Here is a 13432-nt window from a genome sequence, read left to right as displayed (position 1 = left end):
TCACAGACCCCCAAGGTCCCAAGTCCTTTTGGCTGCAAAAGGATCAAAAGTGTTAACCAGCACATCGGTGGCTCTGGCAGGGAACAGATCACTGTGAACTGTTCTGGCTCTGCCAGTGGAAAAGTTATTCCTCCGTACATTGTGTACAAGGGCAAAAAAAAACTAAAAACCTACAAAGACTCATGCACAGGTTGTCCTGATGAAGCATGTTACCCTACCAGTGAGAAAGGGTGGATGGAGGGCCCACAATTTCTTGACTGTTTCAGCAAGCTCTTCCTGGTCAACACAAGAGATGCCAGTGATATCTTGATATTTGATGTCCATCTTTTCCAATTTGCATATGCTTTGGTTCAAAAAACAAAGGAGAACAACGGCATTCTCTTGCGACTTCCGGCTCACCTCACTCATCTGCTGCAATCATTTGGTAGTGCAGTGTTCCGGCCTGTGAAACTCAAATGGCAACAATTGTTGAATTTTGCCAGAACACACAGGGGACTCGTGGGTAAGAGGAACTTTCACAGTCAGTTAAAGAAACGGTTTGAAGAGTCTTTTGAGTGTGAGACTATCAAAGCAGGCTTCAGTGCAACAGGGATTTGCCGTTCAATCCCATCAAGCCGTCAGTTTGATTGATCGGCCGCAAATGAACACAACACTACCATTGTTCGCCTCCATTTCTACAAACCAGTCTGACACTCTTTCAGACCACTTACCTGCTTCTCCTTCATCAGAAACTCAGTCAGCTCCTCCGCCATCTACTGCCCCTTCATCAAGAACACCATCTACCGCCCCTTCATCAACCCTTTCCCCTGTACCCTCACCTTCACTCCCTACTGGATCATCGATTTCCCACTGCTGAAGTGTTATCTCATGTCCATGGTATTTCATCCCCCCTTTGTCTATTAGGGGATTTTTCCTGAACAGCTGAACACTTATTTCTCTAATACAGGAAGAGGAAGATCAGCGAGAGTTCAGCGCTTTCGCTATGTCGAAAGTCTCATAGAGGAGGATTGTATCAATAGGTTAAGGGAGGAAAAGCTTCCAAAGAGGGGGCGATGACAGGGTGGAGATAGGGCTAAGAGGAAGAGCAGAGGCAAAAGCACCCAAACAAGACACAAAGCGCCCATGGTCACGGAAACCAAATGGCTCTGACTCAGCAAATAATACTGAATGTGCACGGTGTGGACAAGCTGGTGGTGATAACTGGATAAAGTGTGACATTTGTAGCCTCTTGTATCATGCCAAATGTACAGACATACCTGAGAGCTTGAAGACATGGAAGATGCGGAGTGGATGTGCGATTTTTGCACTCAACAACGTGGGTGCCTAATACCCCCAGGACAGGTGCTTAATGCCCCCAAAATCTACCAAATTGGAATTACGTGTATGTGTTAATAAAAAAATTAAAATAAAATATTTCTTAGGGATTTTACTCTAACAAGTAGTGAATATTCATGACAGATAAATAAATAAAACTATGATACGTTTTAATTTTAACATTTGATTCAGATTTTTTTAGATGATTTGTGCTCATGTGCATAAAGTGCGCTGCGTACCGTGAATTGAAATAGTTAAAAAGAAAAAAAATCTTAAAATAAAATGATTAGGAACATGGAGGCTGGAACAAGGGATCATTTGATTTGTATTAGAATATCCTGCCATCGAGCTATATCTACAAATGAGAATAAATCTGTTTTTTTAAGAAGAAATTATATGTAGAGATCTTATAATATCCCTTGGCAGGTGTAACATAAAATATATAATTCTTCTAGTTTATCTATAAGAGAGAAAGACTATTTTTAGGTATTGTTTTTCGATTATTGATATTATCGGACGGGTTCTTGTACAAAACATATCTACGCACACTACCAGAACTATAAATTAGCTTTGTGTGAAATTTGCACAATAGAATCGGCTGGTGTGGAATCTTTTGAGGATGGAACTTACACACGCATTCAGTGTGACGTTTATATAATAATATACATGTATATATATATATATATATATATATATATATATATATATATATATATATATATATATATATGTGTGTGTGTGTGTGTGCATGCGCGTGTGTGTATGCGCACGTATGGGTGTAAGAAAAAGCGAAAATAAAGTAGGAAAGAAAAGATTTATATATATATATATATATATAAGTGAAAGTGTATTTCTGTCTGTGTATCTGTGTGTCTGTGCGTGTACATTTCCCTATGCAATAATTCTGTCAATGTTTAGTCTACAGACTCGAAATATGATATCCAGGGTACTGAGATTTGGGAACATCGATGTGATCCGTTTTCTGCCGGAAATTGATCTATTAATGGGTCAAAGTTCAGCGATTTGACCTTTGGGAACTCTACCAAACTCCTCCGAGAATTTTGGGTCTAAACACTTTAAATTTTAGATATAAGTTCCTGGGAAATGGATCTAACTTAATAATGTGATTTGAGCCCAAAACAATAAATGTTAAGGGGTCATACTAGGGGTCAAATTTAAAAAAATTAACCACGATTATTTTTTTGCTCAACATACATTTCTAAATCCCCGGAAAACGCCGGGCACCCATGCTAATATATATATATATATATATATATATATATATATATATATATATATATATATATATATATATATATATATATATATATATACGTGAGTCTTTGAATTTTCAACAAAACTTTGCACTATATATATATATATATATATATATATATATAGAGAGAGAGAGAGAGAGAAGGAGAGAGACAGAAGGAGAGATAGTTGTTGGGAGAGAAAGAGAGCGTGCGCGTGTGAGTATGAGGGGCGCACTATATACATATATATTGTTTTGCATGGGCTTTTTGTGAGGCGCTAATTTTATTATCAACGTAGATTTCCTTCTTTTCGTAGTACTATTGATTTTTGTCTTGTTCGAACTTAAAAAGATTTACCTATTTATCTATTCATTGTTTCATTAATACTGTAACGATTAAAAACAAGCTGTGCGGTCTTCTATCGGATGTTATCTTACACCCTTTCACTGTTTAGTGATATTATCTCGGCTGGTCTATATCTGATGTTAAAGACAATAGTATTTTATGAGACGATGTTTGCGCTGTGATAAATATAAAGCGACAGTAGAATTTTTAATCTGTAATACGATTATTGCAAAATCTTTTCCATTTAACTAATCGATAGAACAGATATAATTTCCCGAAATAACGCTCCGATTGCTGAAGAACAATTTCAACTAATCCAGACGTGTTTCTCCATAAAGGAGTTTGTATTTTTATACTACATAACAATTGGCGATGAAACTAAAATCGGGCATTATATAAAATTTAATAAAGTGTCCATAATAAAAGGAATAATTTATCCCAAACAGATACAATTCAATAACAAGGAAAGGTTCTACATTTACTGAGAGAATTAACATTTTATAGATATATATTTATAATGTGCCCGTGTTAGGATTGCATATATATCAACAGATTTGGAAGCATCTTATATACTGAAGCAACGATTTGTACATGGTTTCAAAATATAATCCGAATAATCCCCCCCCCTCGAAAAGTTTTATACTTGAGTTTTTTCACAAGTAAACGGAATGTTTTCCGACGAATTATCCGCAACTCCTCTCTCTAAGCTCAAATACTAATTATAAACAAGTCCAGCAGCAAAACAACACACATTCTATTTTAAAGGTCATTAGATAGCAAAAACATTGCTATTGCTCATTTCACAAGATAGCTATCATTTGGTTTTCTCTTTCACAATCTTGTTCTTCCGGCTTTACAAACATTTAGAAATGTGTAACTCAATGATAACAAACACCCCACTCCAGCAGCCCTTCATAAAATTCGCCTCTAATCACATTAGTATCGTATGCTGCAATAGATATGTCTGTGATAGAATTAAGTAAACGTTATAACAAATTGGGAAGCATATCTGTCTGGTCTTGTAAATAGTTTAGTTTTCTTTTACTATGCTTTGTTTTCTTACACCCGTCAGCTAATCGTAATTTCTAGTTCTTGTTCAATGTATTCCATAGCTAATGTTTATTTTTTAAAGCAAAATACACTTTGTGTGATTCTCTAATGAGAAAAATGCAAATAGTACAATAAAGATTAACAACAATTTTAAAGATGTTTTAATGAATATATTTATATCTTGATGTTGTAAGTTTTAAATAATGTATTCTTCATACATTTAATTTAATAAATTCTATATTGTTATTATTTTTCGTGTATTTGAATGCATATTTCTTCTTTAAAACGGTTCAGTTGTAAATTTGAAAATAAGTAATATAATTGTTTTCAACCATTGCCTGTCTTAATGCTCGTCGTTTTAAAAAAGTTGACTTTAAAATAACATGAATTTATTATTGAAACGAAACAGTATGGTATGCTGTTTAGCCGATTAAATTTTTGTTGTGGGATACGTTAAATGTATGTTATGAGATATTCAGGGAACCGTCAATTAAATGTAGCTGACATCCAATAATCAAATGTAGCATGGTGGAACTAGATAGCCCCGGACTTATTACGCCCTACTATATAACAGTAGTTCTAAACGAAGAAAGAGATAGCTAAAAACAGACAACATTACAAGCAACCAAATGTTTACTAAATTAATTATGACAGCTGACCGTTTTTCTCATTATGTTTAACAAGTTTCAGATCGTCTAGGATTATTTTATTCGAAGTAGATGCATTTTGGGTAATTTCACTTTGAATTACATAAAATAGAGCATCGACGCAGCAATAAAATTATACAATCGCATAGCCTTTAATACAAGTGTTTTGGTCTTCATTTATCTTTAACTCCCTAATTTTAATTATCTTTCTACGTGTATATTTATTTCTAAATACTCATGCTAAAACCAGATCGGTAGAAGCTTATCAGTGAGATATCACTGGATATTACAATGTGTAAATCTAGTGAAACTATAAGTGATTTTTATTACACACTATTACATATAGATATATTCATTCTATATATAAGCAAAATAAAAATAGGTTTTCACCGTACAAAGCCGGTAAGGCTTATATGTAATCTGCTTTTACATTTACTACCATGAGGTTTGTGCGTAATAACTAGGGCTATGACCACAGCATATTCCCTTCATTGTTTTGATTCTCGAGTGTATATCCGTTGATACCTTATATGTTTTTATGAGGTAGTTCTCGGTTGATTAACTGTGTCTAGCTGTGTCGGATACACAATCGACAGTCAAAACAATGAAAATAATATGCTGTTGTCATATCCTTAGTAATACCTTCCACGTCGCTGGATTCTAATTTGTGTCTTCTTTTAATCGCCTTTAATGTTGGCGGTAATGTTTTTAACATATGTGCTAGCTTTCTCTTGTTCATTGCACGTCATATTTTGTATGGTTTTAGCTATTATCGTCTCTTCAAATATACTTAAAGCGACTAAAATGTCATCTTCCTCTTTTCCTTGGCAGCTGATGTAGTTTCTGGTTCATAAACTGGTTCAAAATAATACGAGACAGAATCACACAGTATTTATACGTTTGTTTTCCCTTCTGCTCAAAGTACGTAAGAGCTTTTGTTGTTTCTATAATCTGTATTGGTTTACTTCTTTTGGATCAAGCGCTATTATGCTTCTTTTCTCGTTTGCGATACCGCAAACTTGTGTAGCTTCTTTTCATAATTCTATATGTACAATCTCTTCCGGTGGTCACTGTTGTCTCGTTTAGGGTTACTGATATGTTTTTCTCCTTCTCATCATTATCTAGCAACTTCTTTCCATTGTACCATTGAATTTATTCTGATATATTTTTTACAATTCATTTCTGTTACGGTTTTGCATATTTTATGCACTTGCATTTGTTTTTTGTTTTTGTTTTTGTTTTTTCTCTATTCCTCAACGCTTGCATATTATCGTTACGTACTGTAAGAACTACCGTTGATGTTCTGCGTTGCAGCATATATGTAAGATATTTACGATTGCATTCCTTGCTGTTTATGATCTTTCGTAGATGAAAGTAAGGAGATATGCACGAGAACAAGCAAACAAAACAGGAAACCGCAACGTTGTGATATAATCAAATATAGAGGTCAGTTTTCTTTGGACAATAAGGGTGTTAAGAATAAAGATGTCAGATGGCTAATATATAATTCGCACCGTGTCCTTTTTAAATAACCTTATTCTGTCAATATCATAAATCATATCCAATCACTTCAAGTAAACATTGTTCATGATACTAAAGAAATGTAAACAATCCCTCACCCCTCATGACGAAAGTGTATCTTAAACATATTTATTCAGATTAAAAATGGTGATCATATGTATAATACCAGAGTGGGGACGATTAATAAAGTAAAGTAGGGAATACGTAAAATCAACATGCTAATGACAGCTGCAAGATATGAGTGTATTTCCAGTAAAATTTCCAGTGACTCGCAGCTTGAATATCTACTGTGTAAGGAGGATCCATTCCTGATGGCCAGTATAAGACAGTTTATTCTTATAAATATATTTATATATAATAAATATACTAGTATATATTTATATACACATATATATATATATATTCACATATATATTTATTTATATATACATTTATACTGGAAAACATAAAAATACATGGAAACTATTGATGCATAATTTTGGCTTTTCCTCGTCAAGAAGCATAGTAAGTATATAAACCAAAAAAAAAAAAAAAAAGAGTCGAAGAAATTAAAGATTATTTACTGGTACAGCGTTCAGTTACTAAACCAACATTTGCATAAGTCAAGTAATATTTTATATATAGTACACACACAGACACATACAAGCACACACATACACCCCCCATATATATATATATATTAAAAATGTGCATATGTGTATATATGTTAAAAAGTTTGACGCATGTCCAGGTATCCTACATCTTAAATTTCTAGTATTTCGACCCAAAACATACGGAGGACTTTTTTAGAGTCTGTAAAGTTCAACTATTTAAACTTTAAATTTTTCGGTCAAACTCTCGTCCCAAAAATTGTCTGAGTAATTGGTAAAGACCGGAGAGTTCAAGCATTTTAAATTTTACTCTAATTTTGACCCCATACATTTGTTTGAGGCTTACATCAAATTTAATGTTTGATCAACGTCGAAGTAACCTACATCTAAAGTTTCAAGTGTTTATATCCGAAATTGGCAGGCGAGATTGGTAGAGTTTTCAAAGGTCAAATCGTTGAACTCTGACCCCTTGACAGCAAAAGTTCTGGCTAAAAAAAACGATTGAAAAGATTTTTCTCAAATCTCAAAACCGCTTGCGTAAAATATCGCGTCTTATGACTGAAAATGGACTATATATATATATATATATATATATATATATATATATATATATATATATATATATATATATATATATAAACCTGTACGTGTCTCTCGGGGTGTATGTATGTGTGGGGCATATTCCCTGTTTTTGACCTAAAGTCACATATGGTTCACATTTGTTTACCATAGATGAACAAATCACCCATACAACATAATTATAAGTTATATATGTCTTACGCTGGGAGCGAAATTGCATATAAAATTATATGTCCGAAATTATTAAAATTTCATTTAATACAGCAGTAGATACCATACCTCTTATAAATAAGTTAGACTTCTATTCAATATGGGAAATAATTCGTTTGAATAACAACTAATTTGTTTGATAGTCGGCCATCTAGCGTTAGTTCTCTATTTTATGTTCATTTTTTCCTTGCGGCTTATGAATACAAATGTTTATTTTGAGTCTACTGATTAAGTACGTGAAAGATGATGTGGTTTACATTTAGGAAGACATACCTGTTATAGACGGCATTACATAAACAAGACTGATAATATGTTAACAGTGTGGGTAATTCAACTGCTGATATTATTTATTTGCTTCTCCACTGAGCAAATTAGGCACAAGGCCGTTTTTTAGTGTGGAGAGAGAGGGAGAGGGACGGAAAAGGGGGACTAGCTCCCGAGAGGTGGGAAATGGGAGGTGGATAGGAAATGTTGGTATGAAGGGTTGCCCCTACATTGACCAATGTCTGATATGTGGGATTACCCCCACATATGGGCTCAGCTTGCAGTATCTGTCGGAACAGATACTACACTTTGATCTTGTCGCCCGGGCCGCACAGGGCGGTGGTCAGTGTAATTCAACTGCTGATGGTATTTATTTGCTCCCTCACCGAGCAAATCAGGCACAAGGCCGATTTTTAATGTGAGGAGTGAAGTGGAAATGGGGGCCAACACCCCGGGGAGTAGGGGAGCTGGATAGTGACAATTGGTAGGAAGAGTTGCCCTTACATTGACCAAGGTCTTATATGTGGGGTTGCCCCCACATATGGTCTTTGCTTGCAGTATCTGCCGGAAGAGATACTACACTTTGATCTTGTCGGCCGGGCCGCACAGGGCGGGGCTGTATTTATTTGCTTCCCCACCTAGCAAATAAGGCACAAGGCCGTGTTTTAATGTGGAGAAAGAAGGGGAGGGGAATGGAAAAGGGGGCCAGTTCCCGAGAGGAGGGAAATGGAGCTGGATAGTGATTTGCCAGCTGGCCCAAGTAGGGTTGCCCCTACATGGACCAGAAGATTGCCACAAGGGCAATAGTCTTTGCTTGCAGCATCTGCCGGAACAAATACTACACTGTGATCGTTTTTGCTTGGCCCGAAGGCCAAAAGGTGCCCCCGCGAGTGAACTCGCGGGAGGAATGGCCGCACAGGGCGGGGGCCAGTGTAATTCAACTGCTGATTGTATTTATTTGCTTCCCCACGTAGCAAATTAGGCACACGGCCGTTTTTTAATGTGGAGATAGAGGGAAGGGGGAGGGAAAGGGGGTACCAGCTCCCGAGAGGTGGGAAATGGGAGCTGGATTAGAAACTGTTGGTATGAAGGGTTGCCCCTTCAGTGACCAAGTTTAGATATGTGGGGTTACCCCTACATATGGTCTTTGCTAGTCATAGCTAGTCTTTGCTTGCAGCATCTGCCGGAACAGATACTACACTGTGATCGTATTTGTTTGGCCCGAAGGCCACAAAGGTGCCCCCGCGAGTGAACTCGCGGGAGGGATGGCCGCACAGGGCGAAGGCCAGTGTAATTCAACTGCTGAGGTCACTTTATGAGACAATGTGTAGTTAAAGTAAAAATGTGCATATACAATAACCGGGCTACTTCCGTTGTACTCCTGTACGTATAATAGAATCTATATGGATAGACGGTAATTCGGAATGGATGCTATATTAAATTTGTAAATGCTTTCGTTGTTACTAATGAGATTGAATCAATCTTTCTTGTTATAAAATAGTGTGCGATAAATTATATTTTGGAAACAGTGAATTATAATTCAAAACTAATTAGGTGATTTATTAAACACGCCGATGGTAACTATAAACGAACAGTGAAGTATACTGCATCATTACTAAATATTTAGTATGGGAATGGAGTTTTTGAAATCAAACACACAAAAAGAATTATCAGAACACTCTATTCATTAATTAATGTTCATTAATTCTAAATCCATCAATAATTGAACGTTGCTCTGTTCGTTGACTTTTAACCGGCGAGGCATTCCGCATTATATAATTTATAAATTAAGCAAGGATCAAGTTTTCATAAATCTCTAAAGTAGCTAAATTGTTGGTGGATTTATTTTTTGACTAATGATGTAAATTGATGAATACGCTGAATATATATATATATATATATATATATATATATATATATATATATATATATATGTGTGTGTGTGTGTGTGTGTGTGTGTGTGTGGGTGTGTGGTTCCAATATCTAGTACATTTTCTGTCAATTATATATAGATATATAGATTAAAAATCTAGACAACACATCTGGAAAATAGGAAGTAATTGTGAAGTGCTCATTCCATATTTAATTTTAACTCATCTTTCATATCTAGCATAAAACAGAAATACCTTAAAATGAAATTAAAAAAAATCATACAACTTTCATGTAAATATTACATGAACGTAACGTCCAAGTGAACTTAAGTGGGAATAATACAAGACAGGAAAATGGAGAGAACATTCTTTTTAATCTGTCTATATATGGCTCATTCAGAAAAAATAGTTCGAGTAAGAGAGGATAGAAAATAAATGAAAGCTGAAAAGTGTTATGTAGATTATTTGAAAACGCACATCGGGGCTCGATGTTATTCGTGTATGCATGTTATTGCTATAAACGAAAATATTATAGGAGAAAATCAATTACTTTGTTAGAATTATAGCCCTACGTTACACCGACACACACACACAGACGCACGCACACACGCACACCCACATATATATATATATATATATATATACATACATACACACACACATATACACACATGTATATATATATATACTTATATGTATATGTGTAAGTAGAGAGAGAGAGAGAGAGAGAGCGAGAGCGGGAAAGAGAATATATATATATATATATATATATATATATAGATAGATAGATAGATAGATAGATAGATTAGCAGATAGATAGACAAAGAGATAGATTGATAGAGAGTAAGATAGCACTGTTTACGCATTGAATGCGCTATTTATATTAAAATATTATTTACTGCAAGAAGTCATTCGGTGTATCTGACACTCTTAAATAGCAACGTCCCAACCCGTACTTGAAAGCTTTGCGCTGACATAAGTAGAAATATATTTATTACGGAAGAGAAATCGATAAATTCAATCGCCTGTCTTATTTGAGCATTTGAGGCTGTTTTTGTTTTCGTCCGTTAACAAACGTTGAATGGTATAAAAATTGCATCTGTTAAAAAGTCTTTTCTCCGATACGTACTTATTCGCAAAGAAAATGATCCATAATATTGACTACTTTACTTCGATCACTTCGGTGTCTGTGTTTTTGTTCCTCTCTCAACAGCTCTCCTTGTGTTCCTTTCTTTTCTTTATCGCATAGGATGAATATAAAAATTTAAATTGTTGCATTCTTCTTTATTATAGCCGAACATGTTGACTTCGATAATTAATGCTGATCTGATTTAAGCTCTTGATCTCACAAAGCCACTTGTCATCATTCATACCATCGACTTCAACCAGTTGTAAAGTGTTTACACAGTAAAGCGTCGCTGTTGCACCAATCGGATGCTGAGAATGTATGAGGATATCTGTGATCAATTTTATCGCGTAATAACTAGCTGCCTTGCTAAACCATGTATGCAGAGTGCAGCAATAAACAGGTTCAGAAGAGAATAATCATTGATGCAGAGAGCTGACCGACATTCGATCGATGCGACAGCAATGAAGGGTGCAACCAGGGTAACTTTTATCGAACGATTCAAGTGTCTGTGTGTCGGTAATCTTTATTGACCAGATTCCATAACTAGAGAAGAGAATGGTGTGTGAATCACCTTTTCTTGGTCAACAACATATCTGGCGTGACCTACAAGCATCGCTGAAACTACGCAAATACAGATAATCCTGCAGTAATGCGCTATTTGAACTCAACCGTGTTTTTATTAAATTCAACAAAAGTAGCACCAATATATATATATATATATATATATATATATATATATATATATATATATATAACTACTTAATTAACTCACATAAAATTAATATACAAAAGTATAGAATTATGGAATTATGCGTAACTTTTAAGTATTTACTTCAAAGTGCTGAATACGTAGGTAGAGCTAGTTAGTAAGTTATAATTAATCGCCATATACAATTTATAACTTACTAAATATATATATATATATATATATATATATATATATATATATATATATATATACGATTGCATTGGTGATAGGACATTTAATAATTCAACTTACTATATTTCGAAGCTCATAACTACTTGAAAAATGTAAATCAGATCGTATTTTTTTCAATTAAAGGAGCAAAGAGCAAAATTTATAACAATAACCGGTTTAATAGCAAATTATGCAATATTTGTTTTTTAATCGGTTTTCTTTACAAAAATTAAAGAAAATCAACGAACTGTTACTTACTTCGATTATAAAAATATACATAAATTCCAAAAAATCTATCAGTATTTATATTTTATATTCCATGTCCTTTTTAAATAAAATAGGTTTTTAAGGAGGTATTAAAAAAATCCGCGATCAGATGTTTTTCGCAGTTGAAATAAAGGGAGACAAATTTCTTCTTTTTTTCGCGTTGAATCTTCGGTTACTCAAAACGTCACAAGTGATGGTTCTTTCTATTGCATGCTATAAAACCAAAATTCGTATTTGAGTGCCACCGTAAGTGAAAACTTAACATATTTACTTAATAGTATTTGCCGTTTAAAAAACAAACTGACTCTACCGATTTTTTTAATTCTCTTAATAAAATAAATGGCTTTTTGATTAATATATTTTATTTCTACTTTATCGAGTCAATTTTGTTGTAATATCTAAAAAAAAAACATTGAATGAAATAGAAAAATTGTCGTCACCATCCGATATTTACTTGACTATGTAAGCATCACATGAGCTTTCACTTATCAAAAATTAACGTGGTTTAAAAAAAATAAGGTTATGAAATTAACAATTAACAAAGACCAGTAACGTAACGGATGATTAAATTAAAAGTGAAATAAATCCTGGACTATATAATATGAAAATATAAACAGGTAAATAAGAACGTAAATACACACATTTATCTAAAGCCGATATTATATATATATATATATATATATATATATATATATATATATATATTCAGGCAAACATTATTAAAAACAACAGAGATACCTTGCTTAATGATTTTTTAATCATTTTTTCGATCTTTCGTAAGATTTTTTAAACTTCACGATGGAAGGTATTTACAAATGTTCCATGGTTCACATGAGCGTTTTCGATTCTTTCTTGAATCATTATCAGGTAGAGATAAAATATTAAAAATAGAAGTGAAATATATAGTTACGAATGATAAAAAGAGTCAATGAAAAGCCGATTAAAATATACATTTACGAATGATAAAACACTCGATTAAAAATTAGGATGATAAAAGGCAATGTTAGTAAACCCAGTCGTATACTGTTTATGCTAAACATTTCAGCACATTATTGCTACTTTCAAAATTAATGCTATTTATAGATGGGTGCTGGGTTTTTATATATAGTGCTTCAATTATTTTTATTTTTTTAAATTACTTTTTCGTTGCAAAATCCTTGTGTTGTCCACGAGGATCTTTCTAAGATTAGAGGGGGGACAGCTATGTTGATTTGTTAAGTGCTGGTATATTGAGCTAGTACTGTTACAAATGCATCGTTAATCGATGGGACAATGTTGTTTTTGTATGTCCAATATATGCGTTTTTATTTTCGGAGTTACACTCTCCTAAGGGGCATTGAAATTTGTACGCAATATTGGTTTGCTCCAACATTTTTGTCGCCGGTGAGGATTTATTTTTAACGATGAGGTTTTGGGTTCGATACATCTTATACTATATAATAAACCTAATCTTAGAATTGTTCTCTAGAG

The 13432-nt window shown here is 34.0% G+C and overlaps 2 protein-coding genes across 4 annotated transcripts in view; one reads left to right on the top strand and one right to left on the bottom strand.

Annotated features, from left to right (window-relative positions):
• LOC145283593 (5-hydroxytryptamine receptor 1D-like) overlaps positions 1-13432 on the bottom strand; it is a 1014695-nt gene that overhangs the window by 577769 nt on the left and 423494 nt on the right. The window lies entirely within an intron of this gene.
• LOC145283872 (uncharacterized) lies at positions 235-630 on the top strand. The gene has a single exon (XM_080132980.1). It carries the CDS (start codon positions 235-237, stop codon positions 628-630), a length of 396 nt encoding a protein of 131 aa, XP_079989106.1.

The sequence above is a fragment of the Euprymna scolopes genome, chromosome 8 (genome assembly GCF_053919585.1).
Source record: "Euprymna scolopes isolate OS-2025 chromosome 8, ASM5391958v1, whole genome shotgun sequence".
NCBI lineage: Eukaryota > Metazoa > Mollusca > Cephalopoda > Sepiida > Sepiolidae > Euprymna > Euprymna scolopes.
The sequence above is the reverse complement of the archived record's forward strand: the minus strand, read 5'-3'. Positions and strand labels throughout refer to the sequence as shown.